The sequence below is a fragment of the Ornithorhynchus anatinus genome, chromosome 16, assembly GCF_004115215.2.
Source record: "Ornithorhynchus anatinus isolate Pmale09 chromosome 16, mOrnAna1.pri.v4, whole genome shotgun sequence".
Classification (NCBI taxonomy): domain Eukaryota; kingdom Metazoa; phylum Chordata; class Mammalia; order Monotremata; family Ornithorhynchidae; genus Ornithorhynchus; species Ornithorhynchus anatinus.
Genome location: NC_041743.1, coordinates 11,515,527 through 11,534,247, shown reverse-complemented (window position 1 = coordinate 11,534,247; position 18,721 = coordinate 11,515,527). Strand labels below are relative to the sequence as shown.

General features: G+C 40.7%; 1 protein-coding gene across 5 annotated transcripts in view; it reads right to left on the bottom strand.

The window, feature by feature from the left end:
• Positions 1–18,721, bottom strand: part of C16H1orf21 (chromosome 16 C1orf21 homolog) — a 153,590-nt gene that overhangs the window by 54,662 nt on the left and 80,207 nt on the right. For all 5 annotated transcript variants that reach the window (XM_039914336.1, XM_029080705.2, XM_039914334.1 and 2 more), the window contains one exon: positions 17,200–17,294. In XM_039914336.1, the coding sequence (XP_039770270.1) occupies positions 17,200–17,294 (95 nt within the window). The remainder of the gene's footprint in view (positions 1–17,199; positions 17,295–18,721) is intronic.

Sequence of the window (18,721 nt, the reverse complement as noted above, 5' to 3'; positions counted from 1 at the left end):
TTTTCAAAGCCTTATTGAAGGCATATCTCCATTCCCTAAGCCCTCACTTTGTCTTTTTCCACTCCCTTCTGCATCACCCTGATTTGCTCCTGTTATTCACCCCTCCTTCTGCCCCACAGCACTTATGCACAATCCACAATTTATTTATATTAATGTCAGGTTCCCCTTCTAGACTGGAAGCTCATTGTGGGCAGGGAATGTAACAACTCTGTTGTATTATACTATCCCAAGGACTTAGAACAGTGCTCTGCACACAGTAAGCGTTAGATAAATATGATTGATTGATTCAGCACTATGTGCCAGGTAATGTCCTAAGCATTGGAGTAGATACAAGATAGACTGGACAAAGTCCATGTCCCACTCGGGGCTCATAGTTAATCCCCATTTTACAGATGAGGAAACTGAGGCACAGAGAAGTGAAGTGACTTGCCCAAGGTCACACTGCAGACAAGTGGCAGACCCAGTTCCTTCTGATTCCAAGGCCCATGCTCTATCCACTAGGGCAAGCTGCTTCTCAAACTGTCCTGCTTGTTGGTTCCTACTTATTTTCTAACTAGCATTCCATTCAATACAGGTTTCTGATATTTCTGATATTTCTGACAATATCCAAAAGGTTAAAATGCCACCAAAATGGTCTGCTAAAGAGTGCATTCTTTCTACCTTTGCACTTGGGGATTTACTCCATCTTTAGCTAGACACACAGCTATCCATTCCTCCATGCACTTCTGTGCCACTTAAGTACTTACTAAGTGCCGAGCTCTGTACTAAGTATTGGATAAATACAAAATAATCATAACAGACATAGTCCAGGTCCCATGTGGGGCTCCCTGTCTAAAAATTGCACTGAATCTCCATTTTACAGATGAAGAAACTGAGGCCCAGGGAAATCAAGTGACTTGTCCAAGTTACATAGCATTCCGTTCATTCGGTATTTATTGAGTGCTTACTGTGTGCAGAGCATTGTATTAGGTGCTTGGGAGAGTGAAATGCAACAGACACATTCCCTGCCCACAACGAATTTACAGTCTAGAAGATCTAAGGGAGCAAGTCAGGGCGATGCAGAAGTGAGCAGGTGGCAGAGCCAGGGCTAGAATCCAGGTTCTCTGACTCCCAGGCTCATGTTCTTTTTATTAGGCCTTGCTTCTCTAGCTTCATTACTCGATATTGGCCATTCTTACCCACCTCTGTCTCAGAGTGGGTTCATCTCAGAATGTAAACCCACTGTGTGCAGGGAATAGATCTCTCTCATGGATTCACTGGTTCTCTTCCCAGACTGGCAGCGGGAAGCAGAAAGGTTGTTCAAGTGCTCAATATAACTGACAATGAAGCACCAACAAGTTGAAGAATTTGCCCGAAAGCAAAAATGAGATTGTAGTTCAGACAATTCTTCCCGACAATCCAACTCCTACCATCTGCATTAGTAATTAGTAACTTCTGTATTTTTTTTAACAGTATTTGTTAAACACTTACTGTGTGTCATACATTGTTTAAGTGCTGGGGTAGAGACAAGTTCTTCAGGTTGGACAGTCCCTGCCCCACACAGGGCTCAGAGTCCAAGCTTACTCATTAATTGAGAAGCCTAGCAGAAAGGGCAGAGTTCTGGGAGTCAGAGGACCTGGGTTCTAATCCCAGCTCTGTCACCTGCCTGCTGTGTGAGCTTGGCCAAGTCACTTGCTTCTCTGTGCCTCAATTTTCACATCTTTAAAATGGGGATTCATTACCTGTTCTCCCTACTTGAGACTGTGGGCTCTACGAGGGACAGGGAATGTGTCCAAATTGATAATCTTGTATCTACCTCAACGGTGAGTCCAGCAAATACTATTTTAACCATCCTTCACTTTCTCAGAGCAAGACCGAATATTGTTCAGTCAGGTTACCAATAACCCTATCTGCTTAAGGAAAAATGGCTCTGTTCCATAAAAATTTAACATCATTCTCATATGTTCTCCTGTTCTCTTGATATTAAATTATGATGCAATCCCTAGCACATCAGTGAAATACTCATTGTCGGTCTTTCAAAATAAGCCGTGATATATAGATCTTCATGATTAACTTGCATTTTTATTTAATCTGGATGTAGAAATGGAAGCTATTTAAACTGGAAACCTCTACAAATGAAAAGCAATGTAGATTTCAAAATCACACAGACTCTGCATTTCGAAGAATAAGAGTTTTCTTCATTCACTGCCTGTGTCAATGACAATGATTCTCTCACCCTCTATACACTTTTTCATACATGCCAACCCTTGCTACGCCTCTCGTTTAAAACAGTGGAGGAGTTCAACAGGACTAATTTCATTGGAGTATGAAAAACCTCCAATTCCCCATGTAGTTCGCTTCAACTTTGTCACTGCCATTCATCAGTTTTGAAAGGACAATCGACAAGAGTTAATGTTATTTGACAAACTCCATGTGACCCCAGACATGAAGAGTTATGGATTTGTCTGGATCTGTTTCAAAGGCCAAAAATTCCTAGTTCTCTGAAGGGAGTTGATGGAGAATGATACCTTTCCCCCCACCTGTAGAACAGAGTTTGAGACCATTTCTTTGAAGTTTTACTTAAAAGCATTTCTCACTGAAGCATGGGAAAGGAAGCACTGCATCACAGAAACCAGACCTAAAACCCTGCTGGATGCATGCAAGGATGACAGACTTCCAGGTATTACTGGACAGCAAACTGCATCCAAAACATTTTTGCATCCATATTTCTTCCACCTCCTGGTCTCGGGCATTCGAGACAGCGAGTTTGAGTCACTTTCACCTTGAGTAGCAATGACAGCAACTGTAAATGAGGTTTACTTTCCTTTACAAATAGCTCTTTGTTGCTCTCCCTTCCCCCAACTCCTACTCTCAAAAGCCTCTTCTTTTCTATCTGAAAATGGGAGTGAGATTTTGAAGCTCAGGCAGGGACCCCATTTAAAAGAGAGAGCGAGGGATAATAGTTAAAACAATTTCACCATCTGATTCTTCTTGCAATAAAAAAAAAAGCCTTAAAGGTTCTAACTGGGTAAAGAAAACTCAATTCTCAGGATTTTCCCATTCAAACTGACATAGAAGTTGGCACTGCACCAAGACTGACTGTCAATAGGTTTACATTAGAGATGGATTGGGTCAAAGTAATGGATGGAAGGAAAATTAAAGCTCCTAATTCCTTAATTAAGATTCTTCCATTAGCTCACCAAACAAGAACCCATCACAGTTGTCAACTTGGAGTGCAACAAAACCTGTATGATTTAAGCATTAGTTCGATCAATGCAAACTTATGTCATGTTAAGCATTCAAAAGAAAACATCTTTCAAAAACATAATGGACTTCTTTAAGAAAATATGCATTTATCACTAAATATCTGTATATTTATTTATACACATAGAGAGAGAGAAAGAGAGAGTTATCCCATCAGACTGTAAGCTCCTTGTGTCCAAGAATCATGCCTCCTAGCTGCCCAGTGGCTTAATACAGCATTCCTCATACAATAGGAATTCAATAGATAATATTAATTGATTATCCTTCATGCTTGAAGACACTGACATTGAAATTCATGTATGGGGGTGTGCGTGTGGGATCCATGAGGCCAATGTAGGACCCACTGTACGGATCATGCTATGCACACACAGAGACTGTGGCTTTTGTTTGCAGTGCTCAGCACTGTGGTTTTTTTTGGTTTGTTTTTTTTTTTTTTACTTTTGCTGCCTTGTCTCACGATCCTTATGAAACCTCTGCTGGAAAAGAGCAGACTAAAAAGGTAAGGGAAAATGAATGCATTCACCAATGAGATGCAGAATAAATTAGTTCTAATACAAAACAAAAATCCACCCATTAAAGAGAAGCTGAAGAAAGGCCCTGAAGAGATTCCCGTCTTCCAGTTCCTCCTCTGAGGGCAGCCGGCGGCTTCTTCTCATATTTTTCTTGAAAGGATTTTTCAGGTGATTATCCCAAAACAAATATTGGTGGTCCTTGTTTAAAACTTGCAGTTTGGCAGGACCCAGCACGGTTGCCTGGATACCTTCTGCTTGAAATGCTGGTTTCAGAGTCCTGGTTTTCGCTCCTTTCCTGTATGATAGGGCCAACTTCAAAAAGTAAGAATGTTTTGGAACATTCGCTCATGCAGTTTCCTTGTGCACAGTTCCAACCATTCAGCCAATCCCATTACCTAGAAGGTAAAAATATACTGCTCTCTCCTACCTATTCTGTTATGATTCAAAAAGGTTCTCCAGGGTCTAGGAGAGGGGCTAGGGGAGTTCAGGTGATAGAGTTAGAAAAGAATCACCTCAGAATTTGGGATTTATCTCACTACCTTCTTAATCTCAGTAAAATTGAATTCTTTTCCTCTCTATTTAAGAGTGCCAACACTGACTCAGATGGATTTTTCTTTTTTTAAACTAACAATTCCTCCTACACAATAAAAGCAGGAAAGACAGAAGAGAGGCTCTACAGCTGAGATATCTCAAACACTCATTCCCCCACCAGGCAAGGAAGTTTTTGTTACCGTGACCTTCCTTCTCACTTGGGCCTCTACTACATTCACCCCACTGGATGAAGGACATAAAATGGGTTTATGCCAGGAAGCAGCTGTTTTCTAAGGTGACATGTTTTTCTGCTGGAAGCCTAAACATTTTCAAGCATCCACTGACTCTGGCTGTTAGGTAGCTCTAGTGTCCTTGTGGTCAAGGGATGCTAAATCAGGAATTATTCTAGACAGAGGAGGGAAGTAACCAATCTCATGTCACTGACAGCATAGGCTGCAGGGGTCCAGCATCCAGGGGTTCAGGGTTTGCGCTACTGGCTTTTGGGCAAGTGATTACAGCAAGCAGCATACTGTTAAATTTAACCTGATTTATTTGATACTGGTAAATAACATGGCAGCTTCAGGAGCCACTGCAACCCCAGGATAATAATATTGGTATTTGTTAAGCGCTTATTATGTGCCAAGCAGCATTCTAAGCATTGGGGTAGATTCGAGGTAATCAGGTTGGACACAGTCCCTGTCCCACATGGGGCTCCCAGTCTCAATCCCCATTTTACGGATGAGGTAAGTGAGGCACAGAGAAGTTAGGTGACTTGCCCAAGGTCACACAGCAGACAAGTGGCAGAGCCAGAAATAGAATCCACAACCTCTGACTCCCAAGCCCGTGCTCTTGCCACTAGGCCCATGCTGCTTCACCTACAGTGAGATCAAAATCAGCCTAAGAAATCATCCCAGGTGTGAGGCAGTTTGCCAGGAGAATGTTGGGACACTCACCGTGGATATAGCTCTGCCCCCAAATAATTCTTCCAAGCCAACCTAATGGGACCTTCCCCTGCCCCCACAAACAAAACAAAAAACACAAACCAGCATGAGAAGCAGTCTGGTCTAGTGGAGAGAGCAAAGGACTGGGACTCAGAGGAACTTGGGTTTTAGTCTCACCTTCACCACTTGTCTGCTGTGTGGTCTTGGTTAAGTCACAACTTCTCTGTACCTTAGTTGTTTCATCTGTAAAATGGAGATTAAGACTAGGAGTCCCATGTGGGACAAGGACTGTGCCCAACCTGATTAGTTTGTACCTACTCCAATGCTCAGTACAGTGCCTGGCACCGAGTCAGTGCTTAACAAATAATATTTTAAAACAAACAGAAAACCCAGAATGCCACTGCATCCTCAGTTCCGGAAATGCTGCCTAAGGAAAGATCATGGAGGCTTTAAATAGCTTCAATGTTTCTAATTACTAGACAAATACCTGTCTATTCTGATGACATAGTTCCAGAAAATTGATGAACGGATTGTTAAAAAATTGTCAGAAGTAGTTGGCTGGCTGAGCTTTTAAGTAACACTTCTGAGATGCGCACCACTTTGTCGCTAGTGGAAGTGAGACAATGAACTGTGTTGGTTTGTACATAATCTGTCAAATATGCATCTTTACTTACATTTGAGAATTGAATTTTTTTTTGTTCTTCCTCAGATTCCTGCAGTATCCAATTTGGGATTTTATTTTTTTTTCCAACAGGGATTTCTTAAATTACTACTTTAATGCTACCAACTAGGAACCTGCAGTTTCCACTTAAAAAAAATCAACAATGCACAGGAATTTGGTTGAACCAAGATCATTCATACTTAATAATAATGTTGGTATTTGTTAAGCGCTTACTATGTGCAGAGCACTGTTCTAAGCGCTGGGATAGACACAGGGGAATCAGGTTGTCCCAAGTGGGGCTCACAGTCTTAATCCCCATTTTACAGATGAGGGAACTGAGGCACAGAGAAGTTAAGTGACTTGCCCACAGTCCCACAGCTGACAAATGGCAGAGCTGGGATTCGAACTCATGAGCCCTAACTCCAAAGCCCGTGCTCTTTCCACTGCACCACGCTGCTTCTCTAATACTTAATCTAACAATTTATTCCAATGACCCATTACTGTTGCTACCTACTGAGAATTAAGGTCATTGTCAGGGGAACTGATATTTAAACCACCTATGGCTGGGTTTAAATAGCCAATGGAAATAAGAAACTTTTTAGAATTGTGTAAGTGAATTAAAAAAAAGCATATTTACAGAACCATAATTTTCCCAATGCCTTGCAGAGCTCTGAAAGCCAGGCAATTTGTCCATATAGTGAACTAATATACCACAATGGTTTATTAAGCACTAAACACTGTACTATTGCACTGGGCAATTTCCTAAGCCACTCCTGCTGGTCTCCGACATCTATAAATAGCTCCGTTTTAAATTCCAAGACATACTAACTGAGCTGGAAATTTAATGAAAGCTTCTTTTCTTCATCCTCCCACAGAGATGACCTATGTCCACCACATACGCACACGCGCGCGCACATACACAATTGGAAGAAAAATGTAAAGATTAGGGAATAAGTGGGACTAAAACCTTGCAAAAAATGAACATGAAAAGCCTTGAAATCCCTTGCAACTCCATGTGATTTTCCTTAATTCCAGGGTTTGCATTTCTTACTACCACATCAATTCCAGTAAAGCAACACAAAAATTTAATTCGGTAATCCTTAAAAAAATATGCGAGGTCTAAATTTTTAAGACCTAGTAGCAACTCATGTGGCGTAGCTGTTATGCAAATAGTTGTCACGGGGATCACACATGAACTCAAAAAATGCTTTGGGATCTATTTACATTAGAAAACAAGTAGGATCTTCCTTCATTAGCTTATACATATAGTCTTATATTCTACTATAGGGTTTAAATTCCAAGCAGCATGGCCTAGTGGAAAGAGCAAAAGCCTGGGAGACAGCCAACCTGGGTTCCAATCTCAGCTCTGCCGTCTGCTTGCCTTGGGCAAGTCACTTCACTTCTCAATGCCTCTGTTTCCTCATCTGTAAAACGGGGATGAACTACCTGTGTGCCTTTTCTCCCTTAGACTGTGAGATCCCTGTGGGACAGGGACTTTATAAACGGATTATATTGTATCTACCCCATTGTTTAGCACATAGTAGAGCAGTTAACCAATTATTGCTACTGTCACTATTAGATAAAAGACTATCTTGATGACACCTCCCTGTCCCCTGAAATAACCCGACTGCCTATGTTCACATCAGTCCAGATGCTACTGTTACTTTCCGTTTCAACTGTGCAATAGAAAATGGAATATTTTTGTCTTCATTTGATTTTTCATTTTTATTTTTCCCCTGACTTCCTCAAGACCGTGGAAAGCCCCCCTTCACCAACACTAAGCCACTCTAAGAGTTATACTTAGCAATGGCTTATAGAATGGTTAGGGTAAAGTGGCGTCAGTTTGCCATCGAGGCACCTGTTACTCTTACTAGTGCTGTCACAATGGAAGCAGGAGAATGGAAGCTTGGGGATGTCAGTGCAAACCATCACCATTATGGTGAAAACAATTCTAATGCAAGTTCTGCTGGTGGTAGGACATACAATTCCCATCTTCTCCCAGCTGGAAAATACATCCTATGAAACACAGGCAGATCCAGTCTGGCCTTAGAAAAGTGCATTACACCAGTGGACTCTCAATAAATACCATTACTACTACTATTAATAATCCTGAGTGCCAGAGAAGAGACAGCATTGCTAGTCTGATAGTACTCCTGTGCACCCTGCATGGCACGAGACCAAAATAAGAGCTCTACTTATTTTCATGGGCAGTGTGGGCAAGTATTTATGAAATTCTCTCCCAGTGACAAGCACCCTCAATCTTAAGGTTAGCAGTGACCTCTTCAAACCAAAAGACAGTTCTACTTTAATCCTTATAACTGTGATGCGAGACCAGGAAAAGACTTTTCAAGTCAACATTTCGCAGGTTTTCCTTGAGAGAAAAAAACAAAAACCTCTGATGCTACGTCAATTACTCAACTCAACGTGAAAACAACTGTTTCGTCACTGGTCAGGTAAACAGTTTCTTTTTGTCTTTCAGTCAGCAGTGATGAGCTGTGGCTCCCTAGATGCACTTTCCTGATAGAGTTCTTTGGGAAGGGTTTATCAGATTGCCTCATCTAATAGTCAGTCCTGTGGGTTCAGAGGGGTTGAGGAATGAAAATGTGAATGTAGAATTCAGCCCTCAAAATCACAGGGTTAGAAGATATAAATATTCCTTCCTGTCTTTGGTCAGAGCATACCTGGATTAGTTTGGGGAGTTCAGTGTCTAGCCTATATTGAAAAATCTTTAGCCACGGAGGTTTTACAGCCTCTACTGATCAAGAGCAATAAGACTATCGAAAAAATCTAAGAAATCTTTAAAAAGGTCATAGACGATAGACCCATCTAGACTGTAAGAAGCTCCTAGTGGGAAGAGATGCTGGGAATGCACCATCAACTCTATTGTACTCTCCCAAGCACTTAGTACAGAGCTCGGCACACAGTAAGCACTCAAAAAATATCACTGACAGAGATGGAATGGAAAGGAGCAATGTTGTTCTAAACAGTGACCACTGGCAATTAGATTTGGAAAACTCCATTTCAAAAATGCTTGGGATCATAGGGAAACTTTCAGATTCTTCCCAAAATACTAACCCGCTCTGGTTCCCATGAGAGTTCATCATGGAAATCAGTGCTTGGAGAAGACACATTCTACTACCCCCAAGAGAAAAGGCAGACCAGTTTAGTAGAGTTCTGTATCTGAAAATGATTATCCAATGAGAATATCTATCAAGAGTAGCTAGGACTTCAAGAACTGCGTGAGACATACATGAGCCTCTAGGCATTTCCCAGATCTGCTTCTCTTCTGGCTCTCACTAGCTAAATATAAATCAAATGAAATTTTAAAAAATCCTAATAAAGTTAGATATTATCCACTTTGTAGAATGCAGAATACTTACTAGGCAGGGACTCTGACTTTTATAGTGACTTTGGTGCACCATGGGTACCCAGGAACAGGCATTAAACTAAAGTACCTGAGCAAAAGCAGTTCCCACTTACACAACTGGACCTGACAACAGTTCTGCCACACATCTTTACCCAAAACCCAGGTTTATCTTTCATGGAAAAGGGAATGGGGGGGACTCTGACCAATGAGACAGAAGGTTCTAGGACTCAGGACCACTCTGACTCTGCCAGCAACTAAAGAACTCATTTCCTGTAAAATCCTTATTTCTCATTCTTTCCATCTTCCCTCCTGTATCATTCATTCATGCTCTCCTTAGAGTCTATTTAAGACACAATTTATGCTCAAATCTATTTACAGTTCTTGCTTCTTGGCGAAGTCATTTTGAACCACCACAACTGAAAAATTATTTAAAACTGAAAAAAACCCTCTAATCAATCCTCCAAATTACAAAAACACAATCACTTTTAGTCTCTGAAATACAATCTACAATAGAACACTATTAACCAAACCAAAGGCAATGAGGTTTATTAAATTTCAGAAGAGTATAATCAGCAGGAACCAATATTTCTGTTTTTTTCTTTTCCAAAGAAAAATGCAACACCTAAATGACATAGCGTTCTATGAGCATGCAAATCAAGAGAATTAAATTAGTGCTAGCATGCATATGGAAAAAGCACTGAAGATGGAGTTCTTATAGATCCAATATTATATGGGCAAACTAAATAATGAGTTCTCCCAGAAGAGGAAATAGATGGGCCCTCCAGTCTCCTCATTCACTCCCAAATTACTATATTCTGGAGTGAATTCCACTTTCAGCCTTGTCAAAACCAAAATAAAATGAGACTATTTGTGCTACCTATCAGTGTGGATATTACTTGCTACTTGCTCATGCTACAAAATACATATGACCAAAGGACAAAAACTGAAAAACTTAGAACAATTTCTCCTTAGAATCTTTTTGCTATTAACATTACTATTACTATTTCCCCAAGAGTCTTGGTGTGTATACTTACCGAGCCTGCAAATAAAGGGAAAAGGAAGAGTGTGCGATGGCTTGAGAATAGTTCAGGTTAGAGAAACTAGGAAGTTTAACTCTTTACCCATATACCTCGATTAAATCTCTAAAACATAGTGTCATGGTTTCAGGTCCTAAAAAGTCACTGAGTGGCATCTCATCTCCTCCTGTCTCACTTCAAGGACTTGCTGACAGATTAACTGAACAATGAGAGAGATTTTTTTCGATGGCTAAAGTTGATGTACAATAGGCCTTGGGAAGGACATTAACTCTTTCAGAACATTAGGAAACTGTTTAATGACCTGCATTACTGTAGTAAACTTTGCCATCCATTAGAACTAGCCTCTATAAGCTTTTGCTTTATTTTTCATGTCATGAAAAGAAGGAAAGGGAAATAACACTGCAGAAAGACTCAATAATAATTACCATGGCTAACCACTCAACAGAGAATTCAGGCATATGCCCAAATCTTAGTCATTTTTAATGTTTTCTTAGTTTGTCTCAATTCTGGTTGGGTTAAATGTGCTAAATGCCAGCCACATAAACTAAGCCAGTAGCTTAAGTCAAACAGTAACCCTACAGCATCACATGATTGACAAGATTTCTATCCCTGGGACTGCCTCTTGAATAGCAGCCCAACACAGTTGGGAGGTGGCCAAAGGTGAGACCTTTGACAGTAGGTTATTTGGGAAAAGTGGTGTGCAGGGAGACAAACCAGAAGCCATAAATGGCTGTGACAGAGGAGGCTGTGGCCATGTATAAACATGAGAAACAAAATACATATTTTACCTAGGTTTCATATTTCATCAGTCTCTTGCATGGGCTCCTCCTCTGCCTTCCACCCCCTAACTGTAGGAGTCCCTCTAAACTCAGTTCTGGATCCTCTTTCATTCCCCATCTATACCCACTCTCTTGGCGGGATCTCATTAATTCGCTCCTATGGTTTCGACTACCATTTCTATGTGGATGATTCCCAAATCTATATCTCTAGCCTTGATCTCTCTCCTCTGGAGTCTCACATTTCCTCCTGCTTTCAAGACACCTCTACTTGGATGTCCCAAGGACAATTCAAACTTGACATACCCAACACAATTTATCTTCCCCAACCAAACCCCTATCCTACCCTTGATTTTCCCATCACTGTAGACAGCACCTACATCTTCCCTGTCACCTAAGCCCATAACCTTGGTGTTATCCTCGACTCATCTTTCTCTTTCAACCCACATATTCAATCTGTCACCAAATCCTGTTGGTTCAACCTTCACGACATCGCTAAAATCTGCCCTTTCCTCTCTCGCTAATTCAAGCACTTACCCTATTCCACCTGGAATACCGCATCAGCCTCCTTGCTGACCTCCCAGCTCCTGTCTCTCCCACTCCAGTCCATACTTCACTCTCCTGCACAGATCATTTTTCTACAAAACCACTCAGTCCATGTTTCCCCACTCCTCAAGAACCACCTGTGGCTACCTATCCACCTCCACATCAAAAAGAAACTCCTTTCCGACGGCTCTGAAGCACTCAATCAATTTGTCCCCTTCTACCTTACCTCGCTGCTCCTACAATGCAGCCTGCCCGCTTGGCTCCTTTAATGCCAACCTTCTCACCGTACCTCAAGCTCTCCTATTCTGCCACTTACCTCTCATCCACATCCTGCCTCTGGCCAGGCATGCCCTCCTTCATATCTGACAGGTAATCACTCTCTGCAAAGCCTTAAAGAAAGCACAGCTCCTCCAAGAGACCTTCCCTGATTAAGTCCTCATTTCCTCTTCTCCGATTCCCTTCTGCGTCACCCTTGCGCTCTTTATTCGCTCCTCCCTCAGCCTATCAAATATATATATCCATGATTTATTCATATTAATGTCTATCTCCCCCTCTAGACTGTAATCTCACTGTGGGCAAGGAACATGTCTGTCAACTCTGCTATACTTTACTCTCCCAAGTGCTCAGTACAGAGTTCTGCACACAGTAAACAGTCAAAAAGTACGACTGATTGATCGAAAACACATGAGATGAATGCCTTTGTGCCAAAATACAGTAGCAGAATTTATTATAATTCAATCATTTGTAGTAGTCATTCTCCTCACAGTAATAACTGGCACTACACTTCCCACTAGCTCAAGCTACAGCTTATCTACAAATCCAAAATCAATACATCAGGACAGCAAAGAAAGTGTCAAAGTCACAACTAATGCAAATCTTAATGACAATGAGGTTGTCTTCCTTCTGATACAGCCAAAGAATGATGTGTCTATTAGGGCTGTGAGAAGATGGTGCTGTTTGAACTAATGTCTTCAGGCATTTTCTATGTTTCCTAGCTGCTTGCCTATAACTGATGACTGCAGCAGTTCTTATAGGATTCAGTTTGTATTGATGGCTTGGATTGATAATACTTCAAGTTAAAGAGCACCTTCTCAAAAGATCAAAGAGCATTATATCATTAATCCCCCATCATTCTGGTGATGGAGGTGCTTAGTGGCAGTGTTTTCATTTCAAAAGGTGTGCTGATGGAGGCAGAGAGAGGTTGAGTGTAGGCTGGCCGCATATCCCAATTTAGCTGGGATGGGCCTGAACCTTTATAGCCTGTCCTGAGTAATTCTGGAAAAAATACGCACATGCCCCAGAATTGGAACTGTCCTGGATGAAAAGGCTGCCTACCTTCGCCAACTCCCCACTATTCTTAGGCCATTTAAATCTGCACAGTTCCCTGTCTGGCCAGCTAAGTACACTCTTGGGGCACATCCCACAGTCCTCTGAGTTCACATGCCCCAGAGTGTCCCCTCGCGCTCTCGTGTCCCCTCGCGCTCTCACAGTCACTTAAAGTGGTGTGGCTCAGCATTTGGATTTTCAACAAAACTGGTACAATCAGCCTAGGGTTACGAAACTTGCTTTAAGTCTCTCAGCCAGTCAGCAGTGACATTTAGAATTCAATCTACGAGGCTCTCTAGTCAGCAGGATCATTTAGTTTCTATATCCCCATTATTCTGAGCCTCCCAATCACACTTTTGAACAGCCAGGTTCTTCCAGCTCAACTTCAAGAGAAGCATTACCTCTGTCAGAATTACTTGTAAGATATGGAACATGCTGTAGCCTAGATCCTTGGGAGTCAATTATATTATCGAGCACTTCATTGATTTAACTGTATTTATTGAGCACTTACTGTATGCCTTAGTTACTTCATCTGTAAAATGGGGATTAAGACTGGGAGTCCCAGAAAGCCTGATTAGTTTGTATCTACGCCAGTGCTTAATATAGTGCCTGGCATAGAGTAAGCACTTAACAAATACCACTGAAAAAAAAAATGACCAATGAAGCCTGCTGGTTGAAACAATTCAACCAGGAGCAATGGATGAAATTCTACTGTTGTTCATAAACATCTAGGCAACCTGCGTGTGTGTGTATAAATGAACTCTTCTGGTTGGTTTTTATAAGCAAATGGAAATGCCTCTTGCACATCTGGAGATGTTTGAGGAAAGGAATGTGGGGCCTACGAAGCCTTCCAGTTTTCTCAGGATTTGTGGAACATCTAATGGGGCTGCCTGTTGACCCTGACATTGTTGACCCTTTGTTATATGGCTTACCCTTGACTCCTCGGTTTTGATCTGACAGAGGCTACCCCACCTCTGATCTGAAACACCAACTTTGCTGCTGCTCCTTGGCTATAAATGACTGCTTTTATTAATTCAAATTGTGCTCAGGGGTCTGAGGAGGCTTCTGCTTCAGAAGCCATAAAGGCCAAGGTCCCAATGACCCCAATTCAACTGTCCCGGTGCTGCCCATGGACTGAATGTTCTCTCCAAACTCACTGCTGGAGCTGTTTTTTGGGTCCTGCTAGTCAATATTCAGTTTCTTGCGCAAACACCAAGGGTGAAGGCACACAAGCAGCATGGTCTAGTGGGAAGAGCATTGGCCTGAGTCAGAGGTCCTCGGTTCTAATTCCAGCTCTGCCAATTGCTTGCTGTGTGACCTCGGGCAAGCCACAACTTCTCTGTGCCTCTGCCTTCTCAACTGTAATATGGGAATTAACTACCTGTTTTCCCTCCTACTTGGACTGTGAGCCCCATGAGGCACAGGGACTGTGTCTGACCTAACTTGCACCCACCCCGGCGCTTAGGACAGGGTTTGACACATACTAAATGCTTAACAACAGGAAAAAAAAAAAGGGCTGACATCCAGAGTCCAAATAAGGCATAGGGATAACAAAGTGCAACTCTCTCTCACCCAGAGTGCCACTGACAGCAATGTTTTCTTTTGTGGAATATGGGAGGGTAAAACAGGAGGAAAGCAAAGGGGTGAAACGATCAGCTACGTCTCCATTTTGACTGCACTTTATCTGACAGTCTCCCGAAACACCATGGATTTCCTCTGGAAGGATTTGTCATCTGGATTTAGCTCGGGGTCAGTGTCTTGGTGAGGATGCTCAAATCAGCCTCAAAATTAGTGTAACTAGAACTAGATGTACAACCAATAATTGAAGAATTGGACTAGCAGATTCAAAAGGATTCATCTCATGTACACAAAACAAACAGATTACAAATTAAAAATCAATTAAATTGAATCTTGGAGTGGTGAAGCAATCATCAGGGACTCAAGTAAAGCAGCATATACTAGAAAATAGCTCTATTAAGGGTAGTTGTCAGAGAGGACATTCTTGAAAACGTGAACAATAACCTAAAATATTATCTTGTTTTTATTGAATTAACAGAAAGCCTTTAAAAAACAAAGCAAGAACACCACTATAGTTATGTAAATGTACCAGATTTACCAGATTTAAGTTGAGGCATGCTAAATAAATTGGGTTTTCAATCATGGTTGTCTTTATTCTTTTTCAAACTCACCATCAGCCTCAAATCTCAGGATGATCCTATGTTTTTCTTGCTTTAGAACCTAATTCTTACTAAACGCCTTTACAGTCTTCAACCAGCTTGGGCAAAAATAATATCCTGGCTGCCTTACCCAATTAATAAAAATTACTTTTAATATATGACATAAAATCCTAACACTCAGAGAGGTAAATATAGCAAAAAATGATCAAATAATGGTATATAGCCATTTAAAAAGCGTTAAAGACCACACAGCATCATCGTGCTGCAAGTTCCTGGATGAACTTTCCCGAATCCGCTGATTTGTCATGCAAAGGAGATATTTTATTACGTGAATCTACCACATCACTTGAGCTACTCAACTAAACTACAGCAGAACATGCCTATTTTAGGATGCTATACATCTCAGAAAGATCAGCAGAAATTTCTTAGGTTTTATTCCTTATTCAGCTGTCAGAGAAAAGCACTAATTGTTCCACTACCAGAGCTGATTCTTGCAATGGCACTTAAAACAGGCACACACTCACATGCTTTTAGAGCAGACACAATGCTGACTAAAGACCAGATGCTGCCTGAAAAAAGAGGGCATAGGCAATATCATGGAATGCACAGTTCTTGCGAGCTACCATTCCTTCTACTGGGAAGCCAGTAATGCCAAGCAACAAAGCAGAGTCATGTCAGGATAAAGTCTGATGAGCAATTATTCAACATACTTGTTCACTGCTACCTAAACTCATAGTGAAGATTGGATTGAGAACCCAAGAGAAAATTATACTTGGAAAGGGCATATTCTGCTAGTGAGAAAAAACACGGTACAATCTCTATTATACAGGTTTGCAGTTACACATGCCTTCCGCATTTTTCAGGGTGGAATGCTATAACCAGTGTGATTTTTAATACTGGTCTGGCATTCAAAATGCTTTCCATTTATTGAAGTGGAATCTGTATCTGAAATTTGTTGTTTACATTTTAGAACATACGCTCAGGTGAGAAATTCAAAAATGGCTGTACCAAGGTTAGATGAGGTTCAAATTCAGGAAATAGAGCAGTGTGGTCTAGTGGACAAAGTACAGGCCTGAAGTCAGAAGGACCTGGGTTCTAATCCCGCTCTGCCACTTTGCTGTGTGGCCTCGGACAAGTCATAATTTCTCAGTGCCTCAGTTACCTCCTCTGTAAAATGAGGATTAATACTGAGCTTCATTTATGAAATGGACTGTGTTCAACATGTTTAGCTTGTATCTATCTCAAGCGCTTAGTACAGTGCCTGGCACATAGTAAGCGCTTCCCAAATACCATGAAAAAAAATCCGTTTATATTATATAATTCCAATTGAAAGTCTGATGGATTTTCTTAATAGGAAAAAATAACTTTAGAAAGAAATAAGAATTTTAAGACTTTAAAATTTTTTGTTTAACTAGATAAGAATGAAAAAAAAGAATACTCAATGCATCAAAAACCTTTGCCTGTCATACAATTTTAAGAAATGTGTAGTTCTGTCCATTAAAAACTCAACAGAATCATATATGAAAGTTAAAACATTGTTTTTATAGGTGGAATTTGACATTGCAGAGTAAATCATAATACTGATTTTGTTAAAGGATATCAACATTCCAAATGACTTGTTTTGGATCATTATGATTATTTTACATCAATTCCACCCCCATAGTGTGCTTTTATGCTGTGACTGTGAAGTAAAGACTCTTTAGACAGAAAAACTTATCCATGATCCTTTCAATAAGTTTTCTTTGAAAAGCTAATAAAAGTAACTTTTCCATAACAATTTGGCCTATGGAGAACAATTATAGCTCATATCCATTTTTCCTGATCTGAATATTTTTCTATATCAGAGGAACTAAATACAAAAATATCTATCTTGCTCCATTTACACACATTCAACCAACTGAACAATTATGTACTTATTAACAGACATAAACAGGATACAAGAAAGAATTTTGCACCTCCAGAGCAAGTTCTCCAATAACCAAGACATTTTTCAAGATTGAAAATTGTTCTCTGAACACACAATGCAGATGTGTTAACTGTCTCCAAAATTCACTTTATTAAATGAAAAAAGGTGATCCTTACCAAGTTTTCTTGGTTCCTGACTGCTACTTTCTGTTCATCTTCTGCTCCATTTTTCATGTATTTGACCTCTTCCACAGGTTTGATTCTATACTCATCTATCAAGAAAGAAGCCATTTAGTAACACTGTTATTCAGTGGTAAACAAACTAAAAAAATAGTCTAAAAGCGTGAAACGTCAGGACTCATGTTTTACAGTTCTCTTTCCCTCAAGTCAAATTCAATTGAAAATATCTGGATATAAATCTGTTGGCGTCATCTTGTCCCCATAAGTCTTCCTCCTGGAAAAAGTGCAGTCACATTAAAGCATTTTACAACAAACTTTCTTAGTCTGCTCCTTTCATAGATATATCCAAGGGGACCCAAAGGACAAGGTTTTAGGGGGTTTTTTTCCTTCTATTTGGACTATGGGTAATTCAAAAAGTTGTCTTTACTGTGTCTTTACTAACTTGGAGTTTAAAGGACGGACAAGAGCTTTGCATTCTTTCTTCCTTATTGTCAGTCAGAATTTTGAATCAAAATGCTCGGGGGACAGGTGGACCAGTATTCGGATTTTACAAAAAGCCACCCAGTGCTAAGTATTTGCTAACCGCTGTGCTCCCATTCTGAGCCCATGTAAAATCTTTTAAAGGCGAGGTTGAACTTTGAGATCTTTTGATTTAAGATGAATGTCCCAGCATCTTTCGCCAGTGATTGCAGGGTACTTTATAAAGTATTAGTTTAAGAAACCAGTTAATTTGCACTCCAATATAAGGTCACATACTAGACTAGAATAAAGACTTTTCAACACTCAGTCCAGTACCATACCCAGTAAAGCAGCCTGCCACAGTATAACACCAACACAGAAAACTTAATTTCTCACAACAGACTTGCCCAAAACACTGATCTCCAGGGGAATGTCGTTCCTGTAATCACTCTCCTTGTTTCAGACATTAACCACTCAGATTTTGAAATCTTAAAATCTTCCACAATGCTGACACCTTCATCAAATCAGCTAAAACACTTGCCACAGCTATAACCAGCTACTATCGCTATAGCCAAAGTTTCCAGGTAATGAGAATAGAACAGTGATAGTATGAAATGGCATTGGGTTTTATGCTCCAAAAAAAGCTCTAAAGAAATATCGCCATCAATGGTACGGAGTGTAGAGCACTGGGAGAGTACAGTATAACATTCCCTTGCCCACAACAAGCTTACAGTCTAGAAGGGAAGACAGACATTAATAGAAATAATTTATAATATATCCTTTTGAAAGAGAGACACAGCCGCGGGATAGGGTCGAGCTTGCAAACCCTCGGACTGTAAACTCCCTCAGGGCAGGGCCCATGTCTTTTGCTTCTGCTGCCCACTCTAAACACTTAGTACAGTGTTCTTACTGCTCCCCATTTGAGAACATTGCAAAGGCTTTGCCCATATTCTAGAAGGCAGTGCCCTGAAACCCCTATTGGTCCCCTTTATTACCAGACTGGTGGCATTCTAAGTTCGTTCACCTGTGTTCTTTTTGTATTACTTTATTTCATCTTTCC